Source organism: Amblyomma mixtum, chromosome 1 (assembly GCF_055824585.1).
Source record: "Amblyomma mixtum isolate Tamu chromosome 1, ASM5582458v1, whole genome shotgun sequence".
Taxonomy (NCBI): Eukaryota; Metazoa; Arthropoda; class Arachnida; order Ixodida; family Ixodidae; genus Amblyomma; species Amblyomma mixtum.
Window position 1 is genome coordinate 62,777,612 of NC_143012.1, and position 26,597 is coordinate 62,804,208.

The 26,597-nt window shown below is 44.8% G+C and overlaps 1 protein-coding gene across 3 annotated transcripts in view; it reads left to right on the plus strand.

Annotated features, from left to right (window-relative positions):
* Positions 1-26,597, plus strand: part of LOC149366489 (KICSTOR complex protein SZT2-like) — a 197,033-nt gene that overhangs the window by 18,660 nt on the left and 151,776 nt on the right. For all 3 annotated transcript variants that reach the window (XM_089551003.1, XM_089551010.1, XM_089550996.1), the window contains 10 exons: positions 271-430; positions 4,690-4,913; positions 6,454-6,593; positions 10,686-10,834; positions 13,795-13,885; positions 15,579-15,758; positions 18,462-18,608; positions 19,925-19,999; positions 23,264-23,464; positions 25,093-25,207. In XM_089551003.1, coding sequence (XP_089407129.1) covers positions 271-430; positions 4,690-4,913; positions 6,454-6,593; positions 10,686-10,834; positions 13,795-13,885; positions 15,579-15,758; positions 18,462-18,608; positions 19,925-19,999; positions 23,264-23,464; positions 25,093-25,207 — 1,482 coding nt within the window. The remainder of the gene's footprint in view (positions 1-270; positions 431-4,689; positions 4,914-6,453; positions 6,594-10,685; positions 10,835-13,794; positions 13,886-15,578; positions 15,759-18,461; positions 18,609-19,924; positions 20,000-23,263; positions 23,465-25,092; positions 25,208-26,597) is intronic.

Genomic DNA, 26,597 nt, shown 5'->3' on the forward strand with positions numbered 1-26,597 from the left:
GCCGTGTGACAGGGGTATTGTAGTGGTGTTCACTGAAAGTGGACAATGAACTCTGTTCTGAAATTGTGACAAATATTCGGTGACGTTATCCACATGGTGTTTGTTGGAGCACATTGGCTGTCTGTTATTGTGTGTCTTGCATGGTACATAAAGGATTTGTGCCAAACTTACTACTGCCTTGGCGTTCTGTTAGCCTGTAACTGCTTAGCATGGAATGAAAGGATGCGTTTAGACCCACCGTTCTCGTTCTCCCTCTCTCTGGTGGAACAGCTCCAGTCTGAGAAGTTGACGGGGGGTCTGTTTGAGGAGTGCGAGGAGCAGGCGTGCGCCACGCCCCTCGTCAACATGGTCTCCTCGGACATGAGCACCCTGAGCATGCTGAGGTACGGCATGCTGGCCCTGCAGTTGCTGCCTGAGAACAGCAGCGCGGGTGAGTGTTTGCCAGTTTCGACATCAAAAGAGCAAAGACCGAGGTCGGTCGGTGCTTCATCATTGATACGTTGATCGCTGTGTGGAAAACAAGAGGCGGGCTGAGGGCAACGCAACTGACATGCGCTGATAGCCAACAGCTATCAGCTTAAAGGTGCAGTGAAGAGGAATCTGAACTCGTCTTTTTGCCGCGGGAACTCGATCTACACGTTCCGAGCATTCTTAGGAACTTCAACTTATTGCCGCGTGTGGCCGATTTCCCTAATTAAATCGGATTAACGTCCGGCTCCCGCCTTTTTTTTTTTAATTCTCCCCCGTACGGTGGGTGGAGTCGACCAACGCGTGGAGTGCCTTTCAGCCAGTCCCGTGGCGGCTTGCTGCTCTGCCATCGGCGGAGTAATACGTAGTATTCCGTAGAAGCAAATAGTCCACACGTATTTTTATTTCTGCGGGCTTATTTCGCGGCTATATTATCTGCGAATGAAACTATTTATTCACGGAAACCTAAAAAACAAAATAAAGCGAAAGCAAAGCTTCCACGGAGCTGGCTGAAAGGCACTCCACGCGTTGGTCAACTCCGCCCACCGTACGGGGAGAATTAAAGAAATAAAGGCAGGAGTTGGACGTTAATTCGATTTGAATTGGGAAATCGGCCGCACAGGGCAATAAGTCGAAGTTTCTAAGAATGCTCGGAACGTGTAGATCGAGTTCCCGCAGCAAAAAGACAAGTTCGGATTCCTCTTCAGTGCACCTTTAAGGGGGGGATGAGGGGATCGAAGGTAACTTTTATATTTTTCAACTTGGAGTGATGAAATTTGGCAGACTGGCTTGAAACAGCATCAAACAATCAGATGTAAAGTTTCACAATGACAGCTTCAGTAGGTTACCTTTTATCATTGGTTATGTGTTGTCACCATGCTGCTTGCTTGTGGAAGGCCTAGCATGACAGAATAACAGGCTACAGGTCTGTAAATGCTTCTAATATCTACTAAGAAGTGTGGTGTGAATGAAGAGTCTCTTAATTTTTTTTTTCAGTTTATCTGCTCTTTTTTTTAAAGGACACAATATGCACCTTCTTTTATGTTTAAAATGTATCATGCTTTAATTACCATGCAATAAAAACATGTGAGCGTAAATGGTAAACTTGAGACTGTCTCGATGCAGACCACAATTCAGTGATCACAACAAAACAAACGGGGTAAAAATCCATGCACCCATTGCTGTGCTACGCTTTCCACGAGCAGGGCATTAAGCTCAGTACAAACTTTTGAGAAAACAAGCCTGAGAGTTCTAAGCTGGCACACACTGTCTGTGTGTAGATGCCGACAAATATATGCATTTGGAGCGCTTAGAGTTTATTTTTGGGGTGAAATCTTTTAGTACAACACAGAAACAGTGTTGGAGATGCCTAAAAGTGTACTTCTCAAAAATCGACTTTTTTCGCAATTTTTGCGATCTGATCCCCACATCCCCTCTTAAAGGTGCATGGAAAAGGAATCTGAACTCTTATTTTTGCCTCTGGAACTCGATCTACACGTTCCAAACGTTCTTGGAAACTTCGACTTATTGCCCCGTGGGGCTGATTTCCCTAATTTAAATGGGATCAACACCGGGCTCCTGCCCTTTTTATTTGAATTCCCCGTAAACGGTGGGAGGAGTTGACCAACGTTTCACCCAGTCCCGTGGCGGCTTGCTGCTCTGCCATCAGCGGAGGGATACCTAGTGATCAGCGAAAGCAAATAGTCTGCGCGTATTTTTATTTCCATGGGCCTAATTTGCAGCTGTGTAGTCTCTGTCGAGACCTATTTATTCACGGAAGCCTAAAAGAAACAAAATAAAAGCGAAAGCAAAGCCTCCACGGAGCTGGCTGAAAGGCACTCCACGCGTTGGTCGACTCCTCCCACCGTATGTGGGGAATTAAAGAAAGAAAGGGCGGGAACTGCACGTTAATCCGATTTAATTAGGGAAATCGGCCGCACAGGGCAATAAACCGAAGTTTCTAAGAATGCTGGGAACGTGTAGATCGAGTTCCCGCGGGAAAAAGGCGAGTTCAGATTCCTCTTCAGTGCACCTTTAAGATTGCAACACTACGTGCTGTGCATACCAGCTGTACTTCTCTCTTTCCCTGTTTTGTTTTATGCATAGTGCTAAATGGTTAAAAAATATTAGTTGCGTGGAAAACATCCCTCCTCTGATCATGCAAGAGACACTGGGGCAAGACTTTATACTCAGAATGAGAATACAGAAGAAACCTCCAGACAGGCGAACAAAAAACAATGAAACACATTGAAGCAGTAGTGATAATAATGCAGACATCAAGAAAGAGTTCTCAACAGGTTGAGAAGTGAAGAAGAAAATGGTGATGAACAGAGTTACCAAATCACCAAACTAGCATCAATGAATCAAGAAATGTTATAATGACAAGAAATGAAACGTAAGTATAAATGTGAAAGCTTGAGAGGTGGGCATTGAGACAAAAGGCAGTAAATCTACTGGATAGCATTGCATTGAAAACTGTATGAATGTTTGCAGTGATGGTTGTACAAGGGACGTTAAGGCGGGGTCGTACACTTTCACAGCCACTAGCCATTTTTCAGTGTTTGTGCAATTGCTGTGGTCCTCCTACATGTGATAGAAAAACAAGTTTTAGCTCGTTAGAAAGATAAGTGTATTTGCGTTCTAAAGGCATGCGTTGTTTATAGCAAAAATTGGAGAGCACACTTACCGTATTTACCCAATTCCAACGCGCCCCCGATTCCAAAGCGCACCCAATTTATGGCACAAAAAAAAAAAAAAAATCAATTCCCGATTCTAACGCGCGCCCAATATCGGTGACGAAAAAAAAAAACTACAAGCCCCGCTTCTAACGTGCATGTGATTTCCGCGAACGAAAATAATTTGCAATCATATTTATATTTTTAGTTGAGAGCAGGCCGTTTATTCAACCAAACTTCATTCACTGTCGCTCTCGGACAGCTCCTTCTCACTGTCCGACCACAACATCTCGTCTTCAGTGCCGTCCATGGCATTAGAAATTCCGCATTTCTTGAACAATAACTTTGCGTTAAAAGCTGTTCTCATGGCGGACACGACGTCCCTTCGTGGCCGCTGCATCCATTCTCAAAAATGATATCGCACGGAGAGCCCACCGGAGAACACCACCGTCGCGCTACGGACGACGCTATAGCTTGCTACTCACGTCGTAAACGCAGCAAAACCTGGGCGAGGCGGTTCGTCCCCTGAACTTTTTTTGTGTCATACTCGCCAACAGAAATGACAAGCACCACACCGGTTGAAAACGGCTCCTGCGACGTAGAAGATGACGAGCAAACGTGCTCCCATGGTTGCCAGCAATTATAATAAGGGAGTAAATACTCGGTGACATCCACCAATTAGTGAGCTCCAACATCGTATAATGGCGATTGAAATGGGCAGCTATGGGGCGGTTTCGGTTTGTGCTCGAATCCAACGCACATGCGATTTTGAGATTTAATTTCCCCGAAAAAAGGTGCGCGTTGGAATTGGGTAAATACAGGAAGCTACGCCTTAAAGGGCAACTGCAGCACTTTTTTGAAGGTTTCGCGATATTCAAGGATTCAAATCTCTGTAGGCTGTAGGTAAAGCATGCGAAGTGTTTTTGCACTAGCATTTAAAATAGTGATGTAATCGACAATTGAATTTTGCGCTTCTCCTCAATGCACCGAAGGAGTGCAGGAAAACTCAGCGTGACGTCACGGACGGTATGATTTCAAATTACCGCTGTCGTCAGCCACACCCTGCCCTGACTCGTTAGACGCTGCCAAACAACTCTCGGCAGGGTTTGCCTTCGGTGGCGTTGGCTTTTTTTCCTCCAAAGCAGGCGTTTGTGTGTTGGAAATGTACCGATACCTTCGATGACGTCATCATGCGACCCCCACTTGGCGTTGTGCGCTACGGAGAAGCTTGAAGGGTGTCCGGATTTTAATCGGCGATTACTTCACTATTTAAAGTGCTAGCCCAAAAAGACTTCGCATGCTTTACCTGCAAGTTTCACACATTCGACCCTCTTAAGCTCGTTGGTATCTAAAACCTATGCAGTTTCCCTTTAAGCGTATGACGTGATAGTGTTAATGGGTTAATGCTCATGTGTATGCGGAATTGGTCAATCCCTGCTTTACAATCGTAGATCGCTGGGAGATCGCTCTACATCTGCAATAGACACATGTGGAGTGAGTGGAAGATAAGTGTAGTGGGAAGTGACCTGTTGGATGCCATGTCCAGGGATCGTGGTGATCACCGACGGTGTGATCAGTGTCCCCAACGGACACCAGCTAGAGCTGCTGCTGGGCAGCCTTCGGGGTGGCACGGTGGCCTGTTCCTTCCTGCAGCTGGGTGGCAGCTACCACGCCAAGAGCAGCCTCGGATACGTGCCCTACGATGACCTCATGCGCTTCATCGCGCGTGCCACCTTTGGGGCCTACCTGAACGGCTGCCTCGTCGGACCGGTCAGTCGTTGCGCCCTTCTCTGGGGATGCACTTTTGGTTTGCGTGGAGCAAGCAGTTGGGCAGGGAAAAACAATAAAAACACTTGTGCCTCTTCACCCTTGACTGCTTAATACCTGTAACAAGGTAACCATTGGGGCTAGTTGGTGTATATCAGACGTAACTTCACCAGTGAAAGTACGAGACGCCAGGAGGAGAAAAACACAGGTTGGTCGTTTCTCGGTTTAGGGGGGACACTGGTCTTGAAGAAAAAATTTTTATTAATGATGTCACAGTTAAGAAATCTTCGCGGAATATGTGTTTTTGTGTGCTGATTCTAAATATGTCATTTAATTTCATGTAAAACAATTCCTTGAGCACTTATGCAATTTTTATGCTGGTATTTTGCGGAGAGTTTTGAAGAAAATTTGCTGCAGGAAACTCACTGAAATGTATGCCATTGGGTTCTCTTGACACCAAGGAATGCAACAAGGGTAAAATTGTCTTCCTGCCTATCATAAAACCTGGGTTATAGGATTTTGAAGGTGTTACTTCAAAAATAAGATGAAAAGTGTATATATTCCTGTTTCTGAAGTGGCAGTTTGAGTACCCTATAACTCAAGTTCTATGATAGCCAGGATGATAATTTTACCCTTATTGCATTCCTTGGTGTCAAAAGAACCCAATGGCATACATTTCAGCGAGTTTCCTGCAGCAAATTTTCTTCAAAACTCTCCGCAAAATACTTGCATAAAAATTGCATAAGTGCTCAATGAATTGTTTTACATGAAATTAAATGACATATCTAGAATCAGCGCACAAAAATACATGTGGCCTAAAAATTTCATAACTATAACTAGATTAATAAAATTTTCTTTTCAAGACCAGGCTCCCCCTTTAAACTTCAGTTGTTAGTCCAGCGTTGTCCTGTGTTCTTCTTCTCCTGGTGTCTCGTACTTTCGCTGGTGAAGTTATGTCTGCTTAATAACTTTCTGGCTCCAATTTAGGTGCATGAGCTGTGATACAGTAGTAGTAAGTGTATGTGTATCGTATATATTTCTTTTATCTCATCAATAATCAATCCACATTTTGTGGGTAATCAAGTGGGAAAAGTGAGACGCATGTTTGCATGGTGCAGCCACCATTTCATGTCAAATTTGCTTACTGATAGTGGGCTGCTTGTTTAGAAGTGAGCGAGGTATGAAAATGCCATGCAAGGTTGCTTTTCTCTTTGTCTAAAAAACTCTTTCTATGTCCAAGCCATGTGTGATGCGACTTTATTAGTAGTAAGCTGCCGTGCTTGTATGTTTGCTTGAGCGTGGTCATGTACAGCACAGCGTTACACAGCATTTGGTTCAGAAGTAATGATGGCGACTTGTTCTGCTATGCCTATACCAACCTTCATGCCTCTTGTGTCGTCATAAACTGTTCTTATGGATAAGATTTTTATCAGACATTATTTTAATGAGAGTGGTGCTTTTTTGAGTTGAGTTCTTTATTAGTTAACCTGCAACCTCACAGTGTCAATCAGCTGAGATAGATTCAGCGGTTGCCGTCCTGCAGGATGACGCCAGTGAGGCAGCGGGCGCAGAGAACATCTTCCACAGGGCCCTGCTCTTCTGGAGTTTTCAGGAAGAGTTCATCAACCAGCGACTTGAGTTGGCCAAGGATGCTGGGATGCAGTACAAGCTACTGGCGTCCAAGTGAGTGGAGCTTGTGGAAGACCGAGAGAAAGAGAGAGAGAGAGAGAAAAAAATGGCTGTGGCTTAGCTTGGTTAAGCCAGGTAATTGCGAAAGCAAAATTCAGGGGGGCACTCTGTTGACCTAAAGTGCGGTGAGGCGAAAGCCTTAAGCGCGGTGTTGCTGCTTGCGTCACTGATGTGTGGTTAAGATGTTAAGCTTCGCCTCTAAGAGCGGAACGCGACAGCGTCTTGCAACGCTGCCAGGGAGTCCATAGAACGCCATCGCCCGTTCGGTTTCGGTAAATTGGTTTTTAAGGAAAGGAAATGTATATGTCTCTCATATCTCGGTGGACACCTAAACCTTGCAGTAACCAAAAGGGAGGAAGATGGGAGTGAACGAAGACACTGTATTCACTAGACGCGCCTTTGTTCATTCCAAACCATCGAGCTGGCACGGTGGAGTGGTAGCGTGGTCGTCTCGCACTCCGGAGACCGGGGTTCGATTTCCAAGCTCGGCCAATTTCCTACTCGGTTTTATTTATTTATCTTGTCTCACTAGAAAGGTTAATTAGGCTAATTGGTCAAGTAAGCAATTAAGTAAACTCAGTCCCACTAACTGGGAGCATCACTATACGATCCCTTTAATTGGTTGCATGCTTAGTAGCCAAAGTACGATTGGCCCCGTTTGAAATTCGTACACTGTGACGTCACGACCGTTTCGACCAATTGAAAAGCGTGACATTTCTGTCGACAACTCCTGGTTACAATGATGAGGCATTAAAGGCTTCCGCCTTAATATCCGTAGCTACGCCATGGTTCAGCTGGTAGTGTAGCTGGTGGTGGTGCTTGTGGTTATACTTGTGGTGATGCATCGGTTATCCAATCGAATCCAATCCAATATGCAAATATGGTAGCTACCGGCCTCGCTACGTGACGGGCTGAAAGTGCAAGTAGTATTGCTTTCGCAATAAAAAACGTGATTTCCAATGCTTAGTGCAGAGCTCTAGCTGTGTTCTTACTACTCTTTTTCTCAGCACACCATGGATAAGGCCTCGAACTTTCTGTGGCAGAAAATTTGAAATTCCACAGATTGAGAACGAAGAATCTGCAGCATTCAGTGGCAAGCCTCCCAACATGTAACATGTTAATGCATGCGGCCTTTCATGCAGCAGCATGTGCCATGCTGCTGCTTCTTTCTTTTATGTTTTGTGCTTGTTCAGCATTTTTGTTCCCTTCCCTACTCCTCGTGGCTCTTTCAATGCCTTTTCTTCTTTCTCAACAGCTCATGCCACCTTTCCATGTTTGCAGCAACTGTCTTTCGTCAGTGCATGCCGTGTGCTTCGCCTTGATAGCCAGGGTCATCGTAAAGTTGGCTTTTTCTCGCATCTAACAAGTCTGGTGGTTGAGCTCACTGTAGGCATCTGAAAGAACTGTGAAAAAAAAAAAAATTCCGCTGTATTTTCAGTTTGGTTCCGAATATAACATGAAGCACCTTCTGAAGCAGATTAGTAAAAAAAAAACTCTTGTACTTGTGCAAACGCGATAATACTTCTTTCGACAGGTGGCAGGACTGTGACTGATCCCATAGAAACATGCAGACAGGTATCACCGCCAGAGCCGCAGTGCTTGACGCATTAGCTTGCTTGAGTGGATGAGGGAGCAAGCATGTCGCGGCATCAAGAGAACTTTGTCCATTACCCGATTCTACTTATTAAAAAAAAATACAGTAAAATTAATCCCATTGCCATATTCTATCGTTCCTGCCAATGTTCATCACCGCAATGACAAAAAAAGAATAGAATGTGGCTGTTAACATACAGTTCTGGTAAAAATGCTGAAATCCACAAATTTTTGTGGAATTTCAGTATTGCGGGAAATTCATGACTGTGCTAAATAAGGAGCATCAGTTAGACATATTGGAGTTGCTTTGTTTGTTTGGGCTTCAAACCAGCTCTCGCAAAAGGTTGGGTTGCAAGTTTTGAGAAAGCAACTTCATAAAAGCTTCAGCTCTGGTACGAAATGTCTCGGGAGGTTCTCTCGCTCATACAGTAGCGAGGGTTTGAGACTGGCCTTGTGCAGAGACAGTGCAGGACATAGAACATTCGAAGGTGGTGTTAACGTGAAATGCTGCTGGGAAATCTACCAGTACTAACAGATTTTGTAAAACCTGGAACTAGCTAAACAGCTGTTTGACAGTGGTCACAAGCTCTGTTTTGTTAAGTAGCATCTGTAAGGAAAACTGGTGTCAGGCGTGAGAATCAAACATGAGCCTAGATTCCAGCAAATCTATTTTGAATTGTTTCTGAAAATTGTATTGTTACTTTGCTGCTTCCTTGCTTTTTCTTAGCAGTAATCACTTAGTAATCACTTAGTTCTTAGCAGTAATCACTACTCAAATTGCAAGGAAGTGCACACACCTTGCATGACCAGAAGGTGGCTGGAGTCTTAACTGCCAACTTCACATTCACTTTAATCTGTAGGTTCATTTGGGCTGAGAGAAGGTGTAAATGAACGTGAAGCTTCCAAACAGAAGCCGCCTAAGCTTGCATTGCACTGCTATCATTTTTCTTATCGGTGTTATCCGAAATTGACTTAGCAAAGTTGCTGCTTTAGCTTTTATCACGCAGAGTTTGTAATTGGGGATGATTGCATGTGGCAGTATAATTTGATTCTGAGCACATCCTCCAGAATTTTCAGCTGCAGAGATGCATGTGAGTGGGATTTAGAGGTTGTTATTCTGTTTAAGAGTGTGTGCCGTATTTAAAGCTCCTAGTTACCTGCAATTCTGCGAAAGAAACACATATTTAAACATTTTTCACTGAATTTTGTACTAGCAGCCATATTCAATTTTTTTTTTTATGGTACTGTTGTTGCGGACATCAGCACAAATGACAGAATGATGGCAAAATGACGAACTTACCTCATTTGCGCGAATATGACGTGATGGGAGAGTTTGAGACCTGAGGAGAACTTTGAAAGGGATATTATTATGATTATATATAATGCAACCTCCAACTGTTCGGTTCAGCCATAGCCGAAGCCTCTCTGTCAAGACAGACGGGCATGGCACGCTAGCATATGAAATCAGTGGCACATCAACGTTATTTAAAGGTGCACTGAAGAGGAATGTGAACTCGTCTTTTTGCCACGGGAACTCAATCTACACGTTCCAAGTATTCTTAGAAACTTCGACTTATTGCCCTATGTGGCCGATTGCCCTAATTAAATCGAATTAACGTCCGGCTCCCGCCTTTACTTTTTGAATTCTCCCCGTACGGTGGGCGGAGTCGACCAACGCATGGAGTGCCTTTCAGCCAGCTCCATGGAGGCTTTGCTTTCGCTTTATTTTGTTTTTTAGGTTTCCGTGAATAAATAGTTTCATTCGCAGATAATGTAGCCGCACAGTAAGCCTGCAGAAATAAAAATACGCGCGGACTATTTGCTTCTATGGATTACTACGGATTACTCCGCCGATGGCAGAGCGGCAAGCCGCCTCGGGACTGGGTGAAAGGCACTCCACGCATTGGTTGACTCCACCCACCGTACGAGGAGAATTAAAAAAATAAAGACGGGAGCCGGACCTTAATTCGATTTAATTAGGAAAATCAGCCACACAGGGCAATAAATCGATGTTTCTAAGAATGCTGGGAACGTGTGGATTGAGTTCCCGCGGCAAAAAGACGAGTTCAGATTCCTCTTCACTGCACCTTCAACGACGCTGTCCTTTCCGTGCCCATTGCCACCTTCTTTGTACTTGATTGCTGCAGGCTTCACACTAAGATTGCTGAAAAGCTGGCTTCTCATAGTGGCTTGCGGCCCTGGTGGCGAAGGTCACTTCAGAAGATTCTTGCAGATTTTTTGTTTTCAGTTTGCAGAACAGGCTTTACCCTGAGATTGTTGAAATGCTGGCTTCTCCTAGTGGCTCGCAGTCCTGGTGGCAAAGATCACTTTAGCAGATTCTTGCAGATTGTTTTCAGTTCGCGGAATTCAAAATTTTCTGCCGTACAAATTTAGGAACCTTAGTTGTGTTTAGAGAGCTGTGGCTCCACGTTTGTTCGATCGTTTGCTGTGATGTTTTTGGCTCATGTTTGGTGTGCCACCACCATCGCCCAGGGGCAACGCAGCGTTTGAGCAGAACCTGAGCTGTATGCCGCAACTGCGCAAGAAGCAGTCTGACGGCAACCTCAACACGTCACTGTCGAGCGTCCTCTCCTGCAAGCTTCGTGAAGGCTACGCCCTGCGGACCATCTCCACAGCCAAAGGTCGGTTTACATCACGACAGCCGTTGCCCACGATGAACTGTGCTCATTCAAAACTGTTGTACTAGTTTTGTGTCCAAAAAAGGCCACCACTGCCTGGAAGACGTTGAAGTAATGAGTGTTAGCTGTTTTATTTACTAGAGTTGATGTGGTTGTTTCTACGATGCTATTGTAGATGGCACTACAAGGCTCATTGCGAGATGTACTGTTTTCTAGTTGTGTCCACAGAGGGCGCTGTGATCTCAGGGTGGTAGCAGACTCCACGAAATCTCGAAATGTGATGAGTAGTTGCTGCCACAGATGGCACTGTGATCTCGGGGTGGGAGCAGACCCCACGAAATCTCGAAATGTGATGAGTAGTTGCTGCCACAGATGGCGCTGTGATCTCGGGGTGGTAGCAGACCCCACGAAATCTCGAAACGTGATGAGTAGTTGCTGGCACAGATGGCGCTGTGATCTCAGGGCGGTAGCAGACCCCACGAAATCTTGAAACGTGATGAGTAGTTGCTGCCACAGAGGGCGCTGCGATCTCGGGGTGGTAGCAGACCCCACGAAATCTCGAAACGTGATGAGTAGTTGCTGCCACAGATGGTGCTGTGATCTCAGGGTGGTAGCAGATCCCACGAAATCTCGAAACGTGATGAGTAAGAGCTCATGCTCTTAAAATGCATGGCTGTATTAAGAACTCAGTCAAGTTGTCATATCTTTCATGCTTTCATACTTTGGCACGATTTTTGTGGTGACTTAGTGGTTACAGTGTATGAGTGCTGAACTCAGGGTCATGGAATCGAATACTGGACTTGGTGGCCATATTGTGATGGAAGCAAAATGCAAAAAAAAAAACAAAACACTGTGTTTAATACGATGTCCAGGGGGTCAAAATTAATCTGAACCCCTTGCTGATAGCCTATGTGCAGCTTCAGTTTGTTAGACATTAAATCTTGCATACCATAACCATACCACATTCTTTTTTGTTCTTCTGTTAGTATTAGGCCTATAGGGTCATTTTCTTGAATGTACTACAGTCGCGACCGAAAATTCGGGACGCCTGATTTTTCGGACATGCTTGATTATTCGGACTTTTTCGCGGCACCGCGACATGGCCCATAGAGCCAATGTGTAAGAGCGCTTGAAATTTCGGACGCACCGCAACTGACCACTCGATTTTTCGGACCTCGTTCGCACTCGCCGCCAGTACCCAAGCCGCCATATAATGTGTACAGTGGAACCTCATTAATTCAGACTGCAGGAGATATCGAAAACTTGATCAAACAAAACGAAATTCAAGCTTAAAGGGAGCCTCTTGTGACGCTGAAATTCTGCGCGAGTCGGCACATTGCGCTCGCGTGTTTTCGAATTCGTACTGTCCTTGAATGTTTTCCACCGCACGAACTTGAACCGTAGTCTGAGTTCACGGAACTCATCTGTGCCGAGTCTTTAGTCCCGAACACGGAACGCGAATACGATCGCGGAGGCTACGCGCACGCCGTGGCCTCCGCGATCGAAGCGCGCTTCGGGCGCGCCGCCGGATCTTATCGCGGCCGTGATCTGCTCCGGCGCTGCGCCGTTCGCGGAGGCCACGCGCGCACCGGAGCTTCCAAGTGCCGCCTATGGATGGCGCCGTGATCATTATCATCAACATTTTTCTCGGTCGCGATTTTCCGCTGTTCACATCGGCATCAGTATCGCCAGCTCCAGCCTTTTGTGGCGTGTTAGCATGCGTGTTAGTGCGTTCGCCGTGATAGTGGCTTTCGCGTGCTGCCACCGAGCTTCACAGTTTTAGCGCGTTGGCAAGCACCTTAAGCTACACGGCTGGGAGTTAGCTCTCGAACGCGGTCGGTAAGCGTGCGGCGGGCGGGAAATTCGACGTGGCCGAGAAGTGTGTCCGATGATGGTGCAACCAAGAGAAACACAAGCTGCAAAAAGCGCGCTTTCCGAGTCAAGCCGTGTGAGTTTCCTGAACTGGAAGAAGAGCTGCTCCTCTATGTGATGGAATTTCGGAACAATGGCTACGCGTTGACAGCGGACATGCTGCGCGGCTTCTTTTGGCATGAGCGTGCACCAGAGCACAGCACCAGCTCAGGAGTCTAAATACTTCGCGAGTGACGATTGAACGTAGAATAAATGTCGCTCATTCCCTGGTTGGTGTGTTTTTACTTAAAAAAAATTTTTTTTTCGCATATCGCGTGTATGGGCCGCACCCTGAAAATTGGCCCTCGAATCTGGAAAAAAAAAGTGCGGCCCTTATACGCGTTTATACGGTATTTCGTGCGGCGAAATGTAGTCATGAGGAGCTTTAGAATGTGTGCAATACAATTGACCGCTTTCTCCGGCATAGTGGTAATAAGTTCGTGATTTTTTCGGTGAAATTTGATTTTCCGGACTGCCCGATTTTTCGGTCGTTTTCGCGGTCCCTAGAGAGTTCGAAAAATCGGTCGTCGACTGTATATTATTCTAGGTATGACAGCACTTGCTGGCTTAATAATGGATATCGATTTTCTTTTTGCAGTGAGGGTGCTTTGAGATGTTTATTAGATAGACCTTCAAAACTGAATTTTATGACTGCAAGAATGTTCCAGCAGTGGTAGCACTGGTTGAGCCTTACAAAAAAAAAAAATTTCTTTCTGCACAGAAATGAAAGGAACACGCAACAATATTGGCACTTTTACTTTTTTCTCTGCAAGATTGTCAAAACAAAATTAATGCCTGGTTTCATTACTTGATAGATTTTCAGCTTTTTTTAAATTACTAATTGCAAAGGCAGTGCTGTGATTATCAGCATGCACTGCTGCAGTAAAGCAGGCTGGATTTGAACTTGTTCAGTTTGATAGTGTGTAATTGTGCATATGTCCCGCTCCTGGTCTAATACTGATTGTATACTTACATTTGCCTAAGTTTCATTGCAACGAGTGTGTTGTGTAGTGATTTTCACTCATATAGGTGTGTTGCTGCTTCTGTTTCAGGTGAACTGGAGATCAAGCTGGTGCTCCCGTGGAAGTTTGACGTCAACATTGAGTATGTTGTCATGGTTCCCTGGCAGTCATCAAACAAGAAGTGAGTTGTGTAGAGTTCTAAAGTTTGCGATGTTGAAGGATGTTTGTGTGTAGCCACAGCCTTTTGTTTTCTGAATAGTTCATTCACTGAATGAGGTCATGTCATGCAGTGCTGTTTACTCTGAGTTAGTCATTTTCATTTTTATTGGTCTCGACCGTTGATTGGTTTGTTGTAGGAGTTTTTGAATATTTGAATTTCAATTACGAACCACCGCGGTGGCTCAGTGGTTATGGCGCTCGGCTGTTGACCCGAAAGACGCGGGTTCGATCCCGGCCGTGGCGGCTAGAATTTCTTTGAGGAGAAATTCTAGAGGCCCGTGTACTGTGCGATGTCAGTGCACGTTAAAGAACCCCAGGTGGTCGAAGTTATCCGCAGCCCTCCACTACAGCGTCTCTCATAGCCTTAGTTGCTTTGGGACGTCAAACCCCATAAACCAACCAACCGAATCGAATATGTTATTTATTATGTTTGTTAATATGCTGTTATGTTTGTTAAGAAAAAGATATTCGAGAATTACCAAACATTCAGCTGCGACTAATGCCACCGGCTTTCATAAATCCGACCATGGCAAAACCAGAATTTCAAGCGTATTATCGTAAGATTGAATTTCAAGTGCAAGGAAAACCGTAAAAAGGCATCGCATTTGATTTCTTCTCCGTTGTTTGTCGCATGGACTGGCCACTGTGAGGTTTGGACCTCGTGTGAAATTCCTCAAGTGGGCTTCCCCACATATGGTGCCTGATGAGAACAACACGGCCTACCACCCGCTTCGAACAATCATAACGCGAAAGCTTGCGGCCTTTTTGTTTGATCCTTCCATTATTTGTGACACACTTAATGCCCACAACTAATGGAACTGTCACATTCACAACTCTTCTGGTGCGAACTCTGTATCGGGCATTTCTCCTGGTCCCTTGAAGTCCATATTAATCAAGTTTTACTACCTGTCATGTTATTTTTAGTTCCCATTCATGTGTAAAATTGTAGATTGCATTTCGTCACTCATTACAGTATACATTGCAGTACGCAACCTGTAATGTGGTCATACATTACTAGGACAGCATTTGCACATTTACCTTTTTATGATAATTTTTTAGCTTACTAAACATATATTTGATATTTGAAGGAATTATTTCTTTCATATTTGTATTCGATTCACATTCAAAAATTTTAGTATTTGCGCAATTGTAGTTTGCAGCACAAACACCATAATAACACGGTAGCTGACTGCCTTTGCGGACTCCAATAATTTGGACTTGCATGATATTTCAGACTTTGTCGAGGAACCATCACGCACCTCATAGGAACGTGTTCATATTTGCGATCGATGCTTTGGACTCTGTGGAGTCAGAAAGTTTGATTTTTTGGATTAAAACATGCGCCAGCAATACTGTAGAGATTGTTTTTCAACTAGTTCATTTTTTCGACCTAATATAGATGCGAGTGGGCATCTCTAGCACAATCGACCATTTCTTTGCCTCGGTGAAAGGCGCCATCTTGGATTAAAACGGAGTCAGTCGCACAGACTTTCGAAGCTCTTTTAAAAGCTTGGGAGTGGCGCATATTTTTCAGCTAGGAAAAATGAATTCTTGTTGCATGTGCTATGCTACTGAATCCCCCCCCCCCCCCCCCCCTTGTGATGGAGATAGGAATCAGTGTTTAATAGGTGCTGAGCCCCTTACAATGTTTGCAGCCGCGACTCGTCAGGGAGCGGCTCTCAGCCCAAGCCGCGTACGGGCTGCAAATATGAGGTGTACGTGGAGGCCAGCTACGACTTCCTGCACGATGTCACCTGCGAATACTTCAAGTCGAACAAGACCCGCAGCCCCTTCCGCCTCATGGTCGCCCAGCAGTACTGGAACGCACTCAAAAAGTGAGTGCCGCTTCCTTTTTTATTTATTTGCTTGCCACTTCTCCAATTTTAATGCGCACTCCTTTACCTGTTCCTCGTTTTCTAGTGGCTCCTTTGGTTGTGTTAACTGCCTTATTGTTGTTTTGCTGATGGAAGTGTGATGCATTATGATTTTGGGGCTACAGTAACACCTCGTTACAAGAGACACTCAAGGGACCCCAGAAAGATTTCTCTTATAACCAAGGTCTCTTGTAACTAACAATTCTGAAAACACTGAGGAGTTGGACTAAATAAGTTCCTCCGTGTTGAATACATCGTCGGTGCTGTAACCGTGAGGAAGCTGAAGAGGGAAGTTCACAATCTCTCAATGAGGACACGCAGTCTGTGGTATGGCAATTTCGGTGCAGCGAGACGACAGTAATCGCAACTATTTGATGTGTGACATGAATCGAGGCAAGGGAATGAAAAGTGCAGTGCATAGAAGTTGGTACGATGTTGGCTGCGTTGCGCGAGCATATCTGGGTTGTGTCTCTTCTATACAGTGAAGAATTTACTCTAGGGACCCAAAAAAGTTGTCCTTAGTAAACGGGTGTCTCTTGTAACCGTGTCTCTTGTACGCAATGTTCTTAACATGGCGAACATAGGAAAACCAACCAGACCACTTTCAAATGTCTCTTATAACCAAGTGTCTCTTCTAACCATGTCTCTTATAAAGAGATGTTACTCTATTTGTTTTGAAAAAAGAAGGTTGACATGGGTTCAAAGGAGGGGCTCACAATGTTTCTGTTAGTCTTGGGAAATCCCAAGAGCTTTCATAAGGTTCTGACGAGACCTAAGTATCTTGGCTTCCCTTTCTTCCTACATTACATGCTTGCAAAAAAAAAAAAAACAAAGAGTATGCAAACACAGCTTTTCAAAGAATGCCCAAATTTAGTTAAAAATCACTGGCTGTATAGTGAAACAGTCTGCTATGAGCAGTTACAGCATGATCATTCCAAAAATAAAATAGCTAAAAGGAAGCGGGGTTGGGCTGAGGCATGCAGGAATGCAGGTGCTGGGAAAGCAAAAAAAAAACACTCCAAGGAGCATAGGGAATCTGTGGAACACAGTTTGAGAGCCTCTGTTTTATAGTTTATTGTAGTCTAGGTTATGGAATGAAGGAATAAAATGTTCATTGAACTGAAAAATCTTTCAAGCTGATTTTTTATGCGCTGTGTGACCATATCCCTCATTTTAAGGGAAGTCAGTTACAACTTGTGCTTTGCCTGAAGCAGTCTAGCCTTTCTATTTCCAAGTCATATTCTTCTTGATACAAACTGGAGTTACTGCTTTGTATTACTCGGTACTGGGAGTGTCAGTGAAGCATTGCAATGCTGTTTTAGCATCAGATTCCAAAACTGCTTCCACACTTAAGCAGATGCAAAGCAGTGATATTTAAGACTTCTTCAGTTATTTAATTCTTACCCACTGTAATTACTGCCTTTCTGCATAGTGGTATGCATTTTTAGATCATGTTTGGTGCTTAAAAATATTTGTTAATAATGCCGAACATTAGTCTTATGTCTGTTCTTGCTTTATTTATACATGACCACACATGCTGATCGAGTGTAGTCATGTATAATTGCTGGTCAGCTGGACATTGGGACATTTGGAGGGCCTTTCATTAGTGGTGGGCATGGCTGTAATGATGTTTTTCATAAAGTGAAAAGAACGTTGCCTGCCTTCAGTTTGATCGTTGTCGGATTTTACCGTGATTATGATGTCAGCTCCTGCCGGCTACCTGTAAGTTGAATTTATAGGTTCCACTTGTAAGTTCCACACAGCAGAATTCTTTGATCTGACGTGGTGGATGTTAGTGTGCCAAGTGACGAGGCGTTCTTGCATTTCTCGTTTTCTTATCACAGTAAAACACTCTTTGAAATAAAGTGTGAACGGCCGAAGCTCGCTTTGGTGTATCCGGTGATGTGTTAAACCGAGAGCCGTTTTAAGGGGGGACGAGGGTCTTAAAACTGACCTTTTTATTTATGGCTGTAATCTCATGAAATTTTGCACACAGGTGTGTTTTTCTCTTCTGATTCCAAAAGTGTAGTCATAATTGGGCTGGTGGTCTTAGATCAAAAGCTATATTAAATTCTAGAGTGTAAATAGGTAATTTCTTATGCAGCTGTAATGAACTTTCTCATTGCATTTTGTTGCTTTTAATTACATGAATTGACAGCCAGCGAATTCTCATCCCCGATGACATTCTTACGTTTTCTGTTTAGGCCACGTATAAATAGCAATTTACAACTAGCTTAGCGAGTTGCAGTGTCAAATACTGCGACCTTTTACTGTCGACATGGTACATCAGGATGACATGTCTTTAGAGAAAAACAAAGAATGTCACCAGGTATGGGAACTCTCTGGCGATCAATTCATGTAAATAAAAGCAACAAAATGCGGTGAGAAAGTTCATTCAAGCTGCGCAAGAAATTACCCAATCACATTCTAGACTTTGAAAGATTTAAGACCACCAGCTCAATTGTGACTACATATTTGCAATCAGAAGAGAAAAACGCATGTGTGTGCAAAATTTCATGAGATTCTAGCCATAAATTAAGAAGTTAGCTTTAAGACCCTCGTCCCCCCTTAATCTGAGCTTATGAGAGAAATGACTGTGTGAAATTGGCGAGGTTAGGCAAGTGTAGCACCCACCACACGTGCTCTCCGCGGCTCGTTGCGCAGCATCTCGAGCACGGACCAGCTTCTGGTGCATCTGCACTCGTTCAACCAGAACCCGGTGTACTACTCGGTGCCCGAGAGCTTCCGCAATGGCGTGCCACTCTTCGTGATGCCCCCCAGCTCCTCTGGCCACCCGGTCCTCTCCTCCAAGTGAGTCCCTGAAAAGGCCGTTCACAGTGTCTGTGGGTTGGAGAGACATGGGAGATGACTTTGCCTTGAGTGGGCATAGTCGGATTCGGATTCGGATATGTGGCTTTCCCTTTGTATCGGGCGGTCCTTACGGAGAAAAACCTCCGAAAATGTCCTAGCCTAAGTCGAAAGTGTCCTAGCCATAGTCAGGCTGATGATGATGATGATGATTGTCTGCTCAAGGATAGCAGTTTCGGTAGACAGCCTTATCACTTCAGCATTCACAGATGCTGTGGTCGCTTATTTCAGCCTGTGAAGACCTGTGGCAAGGGAAAGCACTGTTGCACTACTACCCAAGCACTGCTAATAAATCAACTAATAAAGTAAATTATTAGCGCGATAGTGTTAAAGGCCTCATTGTCCCGAAAATCTAGTGTCGGCGTTGTCGGTGTCGGCATTGTGAGTGAAAAATCGCGAGTATGATTCTGGCAAGTGGTGCCCGGAGAGCAACCTAGGAGGCAGGTGGGCCACCTATGTCATGTGACTTTGCTGCGTCATCGCAACCTGCCCACCGGATTGTGAGAAAACTGTCCACTGTGTCAGTTTCGCGGGTTCGATCCCGGCCGCAGCGGTCGCATTCCGATGGAGGTGAAATTCTAGAGGCCCGTGTACTGTGCGATGTCAGTGCACGTTAAAGAACCCCAGGTAGTTGAAATGATCCGGAGCCCTCCACTACGTCGTTCCTCATAGCCTGAGTCGCTTTGGGATGCTAAACTAAACTCAATGAGCTGCGCGTCCCTAAGTGCGACAGCAGTGTTAACCGAAGGGTCTATTGCTCAGAAAGTGGTTTCAAGGACACTTCAACAATGTGATAGCGATCTAAACTATTTTATAGCTGCAAAGCCTTTTTGTTAGTTTTTTTAGCTTATGTGTGTACTTAGGATGTAAATGCTGCATGGTATTTGTGTTGACACTTGCAGGGAGTTTTACGAAAAGCTTTATCAATGTGCTCAGACTAGTAATGGCTTGTCTGGTTGGCACTTCCATGTTTTTTTTTTTATATTTGTAGCTTTGTATATGTAATTAGAATGACATTGGTTTCGTGAGTTGCGTAGAAAAGTGCATGCGAACAAACTCTGCACTGTATGTGGTCTGTTGAATGGTGTCATTCTTTTGTTTGCTCTTTGAATGGGCAATGCATTGGAGTCTATTACAAAAGATATCATAAAAGGGCTTGTGAGCTGGTCAAGGACATGGAAATGTTTTTAATTCTATTGAACTGTGGCAGTGTGTAGTCAGGTGAATGCTGTTTTTATTTTTTCCCTTGTGCTTCGCAGCGTGAAGAACAATAGTGCATACGCACCTTTTGTGGCCTTCTGGAAACCGGTCTCTATGTTGGACATCAGCATTTGGTAAGTTCCTTGCCTGGTTATTGGCTTGACTGTGTGCTTGTTGGCGATCGTCAGTGCTGCCGTATGTTGGTAACTGAGTGGTTTTGTTTTCTTTCATTAATTGATCAGTGGTTTTCTAGCATGGTCATAGTTGTTATATCACTAAGACCTCACTCTTTCTGGTGTAGTCATCGCTTTAATTATATATGAAGACATTGTTGTAAGCCTTATGTAGAAGACAGACGATAGGTGAAAAACATGATGCAGTAGAACTCCCCGTGGCACGTTTTTCATGGGACCCCGCACTAAATGTGGCCTTTTAAAATGCCAGCATGGGGTAAAGCACTATGGCAAAGTGGCATTCGTGATGGCAAGCTGCCATCATTGATGGACGGAGGCACTTGTTAACTTGGAGCAGAGCTCTGCTACCTGATTATCGAAATGTCAATGTAATTGGACTACAGTCGAACCTCGATGTAACGAACCTCAATGTAACGAAATTCGCGATGTAACGCATTTTTTTCATTTCCCAATCACTTCCCCATTGAAAACCATGTATTTTTTTTCGCGATTTAACGAAGTAATTTTGCTCCGCACTTTTGATGTAACGAAGTCCTTGCGCATCGCATGCATGTGCCAGGAACTACCTTGACAATCGAATGAGAGCTAAAAGTTTAGCCGAGACGAAACGCAGTTTGTATTTGCCCTTTTACGCGCCAATTTTGCCGGCAGTGTGCGAGAACGTACCGCCGCGCCATCTGTCGTGCGCATACAAAGCCCGCGGCATGGAAGTTTCAAGACGCGCCGCGCCATGACGCCACTGGCGAGCTGTAGACTCTGAACGTGAAAGCGCAAACCGGAATTTTCTTGCAGCGTCCGTTCGTTTTTTTTTTTTTTTTGCGTGCGATGTCCTCGTAGACAACAACAAAAAAAAGTCATCAGTGTTGACAAACTCGTGGAGCTAGTGTGGTCGTACCTTTAAAACGGGTGAGCGGCGAAAAAAAAAAAAATTACCGACGATTACGTTACTTCCTAATGCGGAATTTGAGCGCAGCAAATAAGCTGTTTCACCTTTTCGATAGATTGAGGCAAAGAAATCGAGCAACACATGTATGCGCTATCACAGAATTTTTTTTTTATTTTTCACACGTATTCGCAATTTCGGCTCGGGCGGTGCACATATACAGATCCGCCGGTGCACATATACAGATCCGCCGCCACCGATCTGGCTCTCTGATTGCCACCGCACAGGGGTTGCATTGGAGGAGGAGCGAAGAAAGGAATTAAGTTCGAGCCGGCGCTTTGACAACCGGAGACTCGCAGGAAGAGGGGGGAGGGGGGCGGCGTGTACACCCAGCGGCAAACGATGGGGGCAGAAGCGCGCGCAGCAAGCGGACAACACGATAAAGGGAGGAGGGAAGAGATAGCAGCGACTGACTGATGCCGCTGACGCCGATAGCGCTGGGGGGATGAAAGGGGGGCGGAGCTGGTTACGAGGCCGACGCCGACGACGACGCGAAACCCAGGAACGGACGCCAAAGAGCTGCGCTCTAAAAAAACGTGCCCTGGCAGAGGAGGCGAGTGGCGAAGGGGGCAGAGGGGAGGCGTGGCGTGGGAGGCGCGCGCGGTGCATTCTGGGTGGGCGGCTTCGGCGCGCTCTCGGCGCGGCCCGCGCGAAATGCAGCCGGCTGCATTCCGCGCCGGGCGCCGTCAGAGCGCGCCGGTAGCCGCCGAACACGCTGGCGATCGGGCGCCGCTGTTTCGCGGACGTGACGTCGCCGTGCCGCGCGCGCACGCGCGCTACGTCGGAGTATAACCGCGCCGCGAGCACAATCCCACCGCGCCGGCGTGAGCGATGCGAACATTCTTCTTTATTTTTCTCTGATGCGTCCCCGGCTGCAAATGTTCAGTGCTGATGATGATGATACCAGTAGCGACATCTTGTGGCGGCTTTCAGTACTAGGCGCTGCGCTCGTTCTTTTGCTATGCGCACACGGAGAAGAATGATGCCGTCGCGGTGTTTGCTATCACTCATTATGCTCCTGATGTAGAAAAAAACATCCGGTGCCCTTGATAGCGATACTATTACTCGATTTTCTTGCGTATTTCCTCAATAAGTGATTTACAAGTTCCCATCAACAAGCAGTGTTCCTGAACCAGTTATACTTTATTTTGACAGCTGAAACATGGGAACCTCGACGTAACGAAATTCGCGATGTAACGAAATTTTCGGCTGCAAGTAGGACTTCGTTATATCGAGGTTCAACTGTATACACTTCAATATGCACTTCCGTATACACTTCAATGTACACTTCACTATACACTTTAAAAGTAGCGCAGACAATTCACCAAATCTTACAAATCAATGATCCACTTCCCCATAGCATATTTATAAGACCTAAAAGGGAAACTAGAGCGGCTAGTGCCAAACATTTCAACTTACCAGTGTGTCACAACAGTTACAGGCAAACACTGATAGAGTTGAGTGGAGTTTTGATTTGGAATAGTATACCTGATGATATTAAACTGAAAACAAACTTTGTGCAATCTTTCGAAGCGTTCCTGATGAATATGTGAAGTTATGGTGCATTGTTTTTGTTTTTGTGAGGATGTGTGTATTTTGTACGCTTACTTCTATTTATCCCAAATGTGTGCATTGTGTACACTTACTTTTGTTTATCCCTAAACTGTTGAGAATGTGACTTTTACTTTACGAACGCATTGTGTCTTTGCGTGTCGCATTTAATATAATGTATAGTATTGTGATGGGCTGCAATGGTGGCTCAGCCGCCGCGGTGGCTCAGCGGTTATGGTGCTTGGCTGCTGACCCAAAAGACGCGGGTTCGATCCCGGCCGCGGCGGCTGAATTTCGATGCAGGAGAAATTCTAGAGGCCCGTGTACTGTGGGATGTCAGTGCACGTTAAAGAACCCCAGGTGGTCGAAATTTCCAGAGCCCTCCACTACGGCGTCCCTCATAGCATGAGTCGCTTTGGGACGTTAAACCCTATAAACCAAACCAAACCTAGTATTGTGATGGACCCGGAATAGCCTTTGGCTATGGGTCCAATAGCATTGTGTGTATTGTACCCTTGTAAATTGTTTTTCTTTTGAAAAAAAAAAAAGAAACATGGCAAACCACTGCACTGCATTCCGAGTCATGCGTTTGTTTTCTTACTCCATTCTCAGTGTTCGTTATGCTCGCCTTCGGTGAGGGTGAGCGAAGTAGGTCAGTACTGGGTTACTATTCGGTGCCACCATGGTGGTGATGGTGGGCGTCTGTGCAGGCAGCGGTGGATGCACATGCACCGGGTGGGGATGCTGCTGGAGCACGACCTGCCCCTGCCCAAGCACCTGCAGCAACCCAACAGCAGTGGCCGCTATGACTCGGTCCAGTGCCGGCAGGCCCTGCATCGCCTGTTCGCCCTGCTGCGAGACCGCTCCAGCTTTGTGCTGGCCGACGGACACTCCTACGTCACCTTCCTCGGGTCAGAGCTCATTACTCTTCAGCTGCGGGTGGGGAGGATCTGTTTTTTTGTGCTTTGAATGGAACAGTAAAGGCAATGCATTGATCACCTAACTCACATTCTGTTTTTTGAAGCTGTAAAACCTGATGGAACAACAGTGTGGTGTCACAAGTGTAGAAGCACAAATGTAGAAGTACTTTCAGGTACATAGAGTTTGCTGAGACTTTAAGGGGGGACGAGACTTTGAGGCTTGACGAGGCTTGAGACTTTTTTAAGGGGGGACGAGGGTCTTAAAGCTGACCTTTTTATTTGTGGCTAGAATGTGATGAAATTTTGCACACAGATGTGCTTTTCTCTTCTGATTTCAAATATGTAGTCATAATTGAGCTGGTGGTCTTAGATCAAAAGTTGTCTTAAATTCTAGAGTGTAAATAGGTAACTTCTTACGCAGCTTTAATGTGCTTTCTCATTGCATTTTCTTGCTTTTAATTACATGAATTGACAGCCAGCGAATTCTCATACCCGATGACATTCTTACTTTTTTTGTTTAGGCCACGTATATATAGCAATTTACAATTACCTTAATGAGTTGCAGTGTCAAATACTGTGACCTTTTACTCTCAACATAGCATATCACGATGACATGCCTTTAGAGAAAAAGAAAAAATGTCACCAGGTATGGGAACTCTCTGGCGATCAATTCATGTCAATAAAAGCAACAAAATGCAATGAGAAAGTTCATTAAAGCTGTGTAAGAAATGAGCTAATTACATTCTAGACTTTGTAAGATTTAAGACCACCAGCTCAATTATGATTACATATTTGGAATCAGAAGAGGAAAACACATCTGTGTGCAAAGTTTCATGGAATTCTAGCCATAAATAAAAAAGTTAGTTTTCAGACCCTCGTCCCCCTTAAGTGAAACAGTGTGCACTGTGGCTAAGAGAACGCATTGGTTTGGACTGTGCGATCGATGTTGGATGTGCTGGCACTCTCATGTGTCATCATCACGCTGAGCACTTGGTCTTAGGGAAGATTTAAGTGGCCGTGGCCGTCGACATTTTCGATGGAAACATTGACCTCGGAGGTCGTATTAGAATAACGAACAGTTCGTTCAAATCCAGCGTGGCATGCAGGTGGGCTAGTCGCTTCATTGTTGGTTAGAATCGTAGAAGGATATTAAAAAACAAGGTAGACAGCACATATGCTACCTGTTATCCATTTTTATTGTGTTCCATTTATTTGTTCTAACGTCCTTTATTGTTTGAAATTTTTATGAATGTGCATAATACGTCTGTTTTATTCACAATATGAACAAGTGTACATAGTAGGCACATTTTGTTTTATTGTCTTTAAGCATTGTTTTGAAACCCCTGGCTGAAGGTTCAAACTTTGCGTACCATCATGCTGGTTCCCTTGCATCAGATAAAACTTCAGTAAGCATACCAAGTGCCTCAGAAATCAGTGCTAGATGTAAAGATTGCTTACTTGCGTCATTCTAAAGTTTAAAATTGTAGTTTTTTTTCTTTAGCAGTTGGAGAAAGGTTCGAGTCATGATGAATATTGCATAACTTAAGCTACTCTTGTTTAATGGAACCCAAGTGCATTGCAGCTGTTAGTGGAAGTATCAAATCCCTTTGCACATGCAGAGAGGGTGACAAGCCACCGGTGTCGTTCTATGTGACCCGAGTGACGTACAAGGCGCCTTGCGTGGTGATCCGATTTGCCTTCCTTGGTGGCACACCGGGAGAAGAGCGGAACGCGGTGAGTTTTTCCTTCCTCTCACAGCACTGAAGGCTGCGCTATTCCACTGACAGGCCAAGTGTTCCCCCGTCTGTATTCCTTTCTTGCACCTTGTTGAACGTGCTACAGTGAAGCAGTGAATAGGCCAGCCTTTGGTTTGCAGGCTTGGTAATCCTGTGAGATGGCAATTGTTTGATGCAGATTAAATGAGGAGTGCTTTTTTTGTGGAGGCTTTGGAACCTAGAAGTTGTCTCTTTCCTTTAATGCAGTAGTTCAGAGACTTCTGACTATTTGGAGTTCTTAAAGACATTGCTGCAGTCTTTGAAGCTCTTGGCACTTAATTAATGAAGCCTCCTACTTTCCTCGGCAGAATGGCAGAACATGGGGAAGCCACACTTGTTGACATAAGCATAATAGAGTTATGCTTATCTTTGGAAGTGCAGTTTATTAAAGAGCATCTAATGTTGCAGTGTAGGTTCGCAGTGCATGAATGAACTAGACAGGGTAACTCTTTCCCTACCATGGAGAAAATGACCATTTTCTGAAGGTTTCAGTACTTTTTTTTTTCTGTAAAAACTATTGCGTTCAATATTGATTGCAATACCCAAAAACAGAGCTGAATAAAGGTGCTTTCTATTAATATACTTTTAAACAACAGATTCCATGTTGCAACAAAAATTTTATTTGCTAAAAACGAGATTTTAGAAAAAAATTCAACAAAACTTGCAAAAACATGCTTTTATTTAAAAAGAAAAAATGTTAAAAATTTTCTGAAATATGCAAAATGTTTGTTACTCTATTGGCCACTCTCTGCAAAAAAAGAAAATCATTTCTATCTTGAATAGTATTGTTGCTTCAAAACAATAGCTGGAAACCCTCTAGTTGTGCATCAGAGTGCAGCCGCCTGTGTTTCAGGCTGGTTTCTATCATCACTGATGTGAAAACTGAATCATCTTCAGCACCTTGCAACATTTTCAGGCTCGTTGTTGCACAAGACGTCGATTAAGTCACTCGCAGACGGAACGGAGTCCTGAGATTTGCTATGTCTTAGAGCACGTGCCACGCGTGCGGAGGCTGCCAAGCGACTTTGATGGTACCGCATCTTCAGAGTGCGTTCAAAAAATGCTGTTTTGTAGGGGCAAAAGAAAATATATCGCAAACAAAACTTGAGTTCTCCGGCTACAAGCCAGATGCGCATCGTGCCTGTAAGCAACGCGGAAGGCTCCGAAGTCGAGCAGCGAAGGTGTCATCTGCGGGCAACATGGCGGGCAATGAGCACAGGTCCACGTCTTCATTTCTTCGCAGCGCGTTAGAAAGTGCCCCCTTGCGGGACAAAAGAAAACTACATCGGAAAGAAAACTTTGGTTCCTGGCCTACAAACTACATTTGCAGCGCGGTCATTAGCAACGCA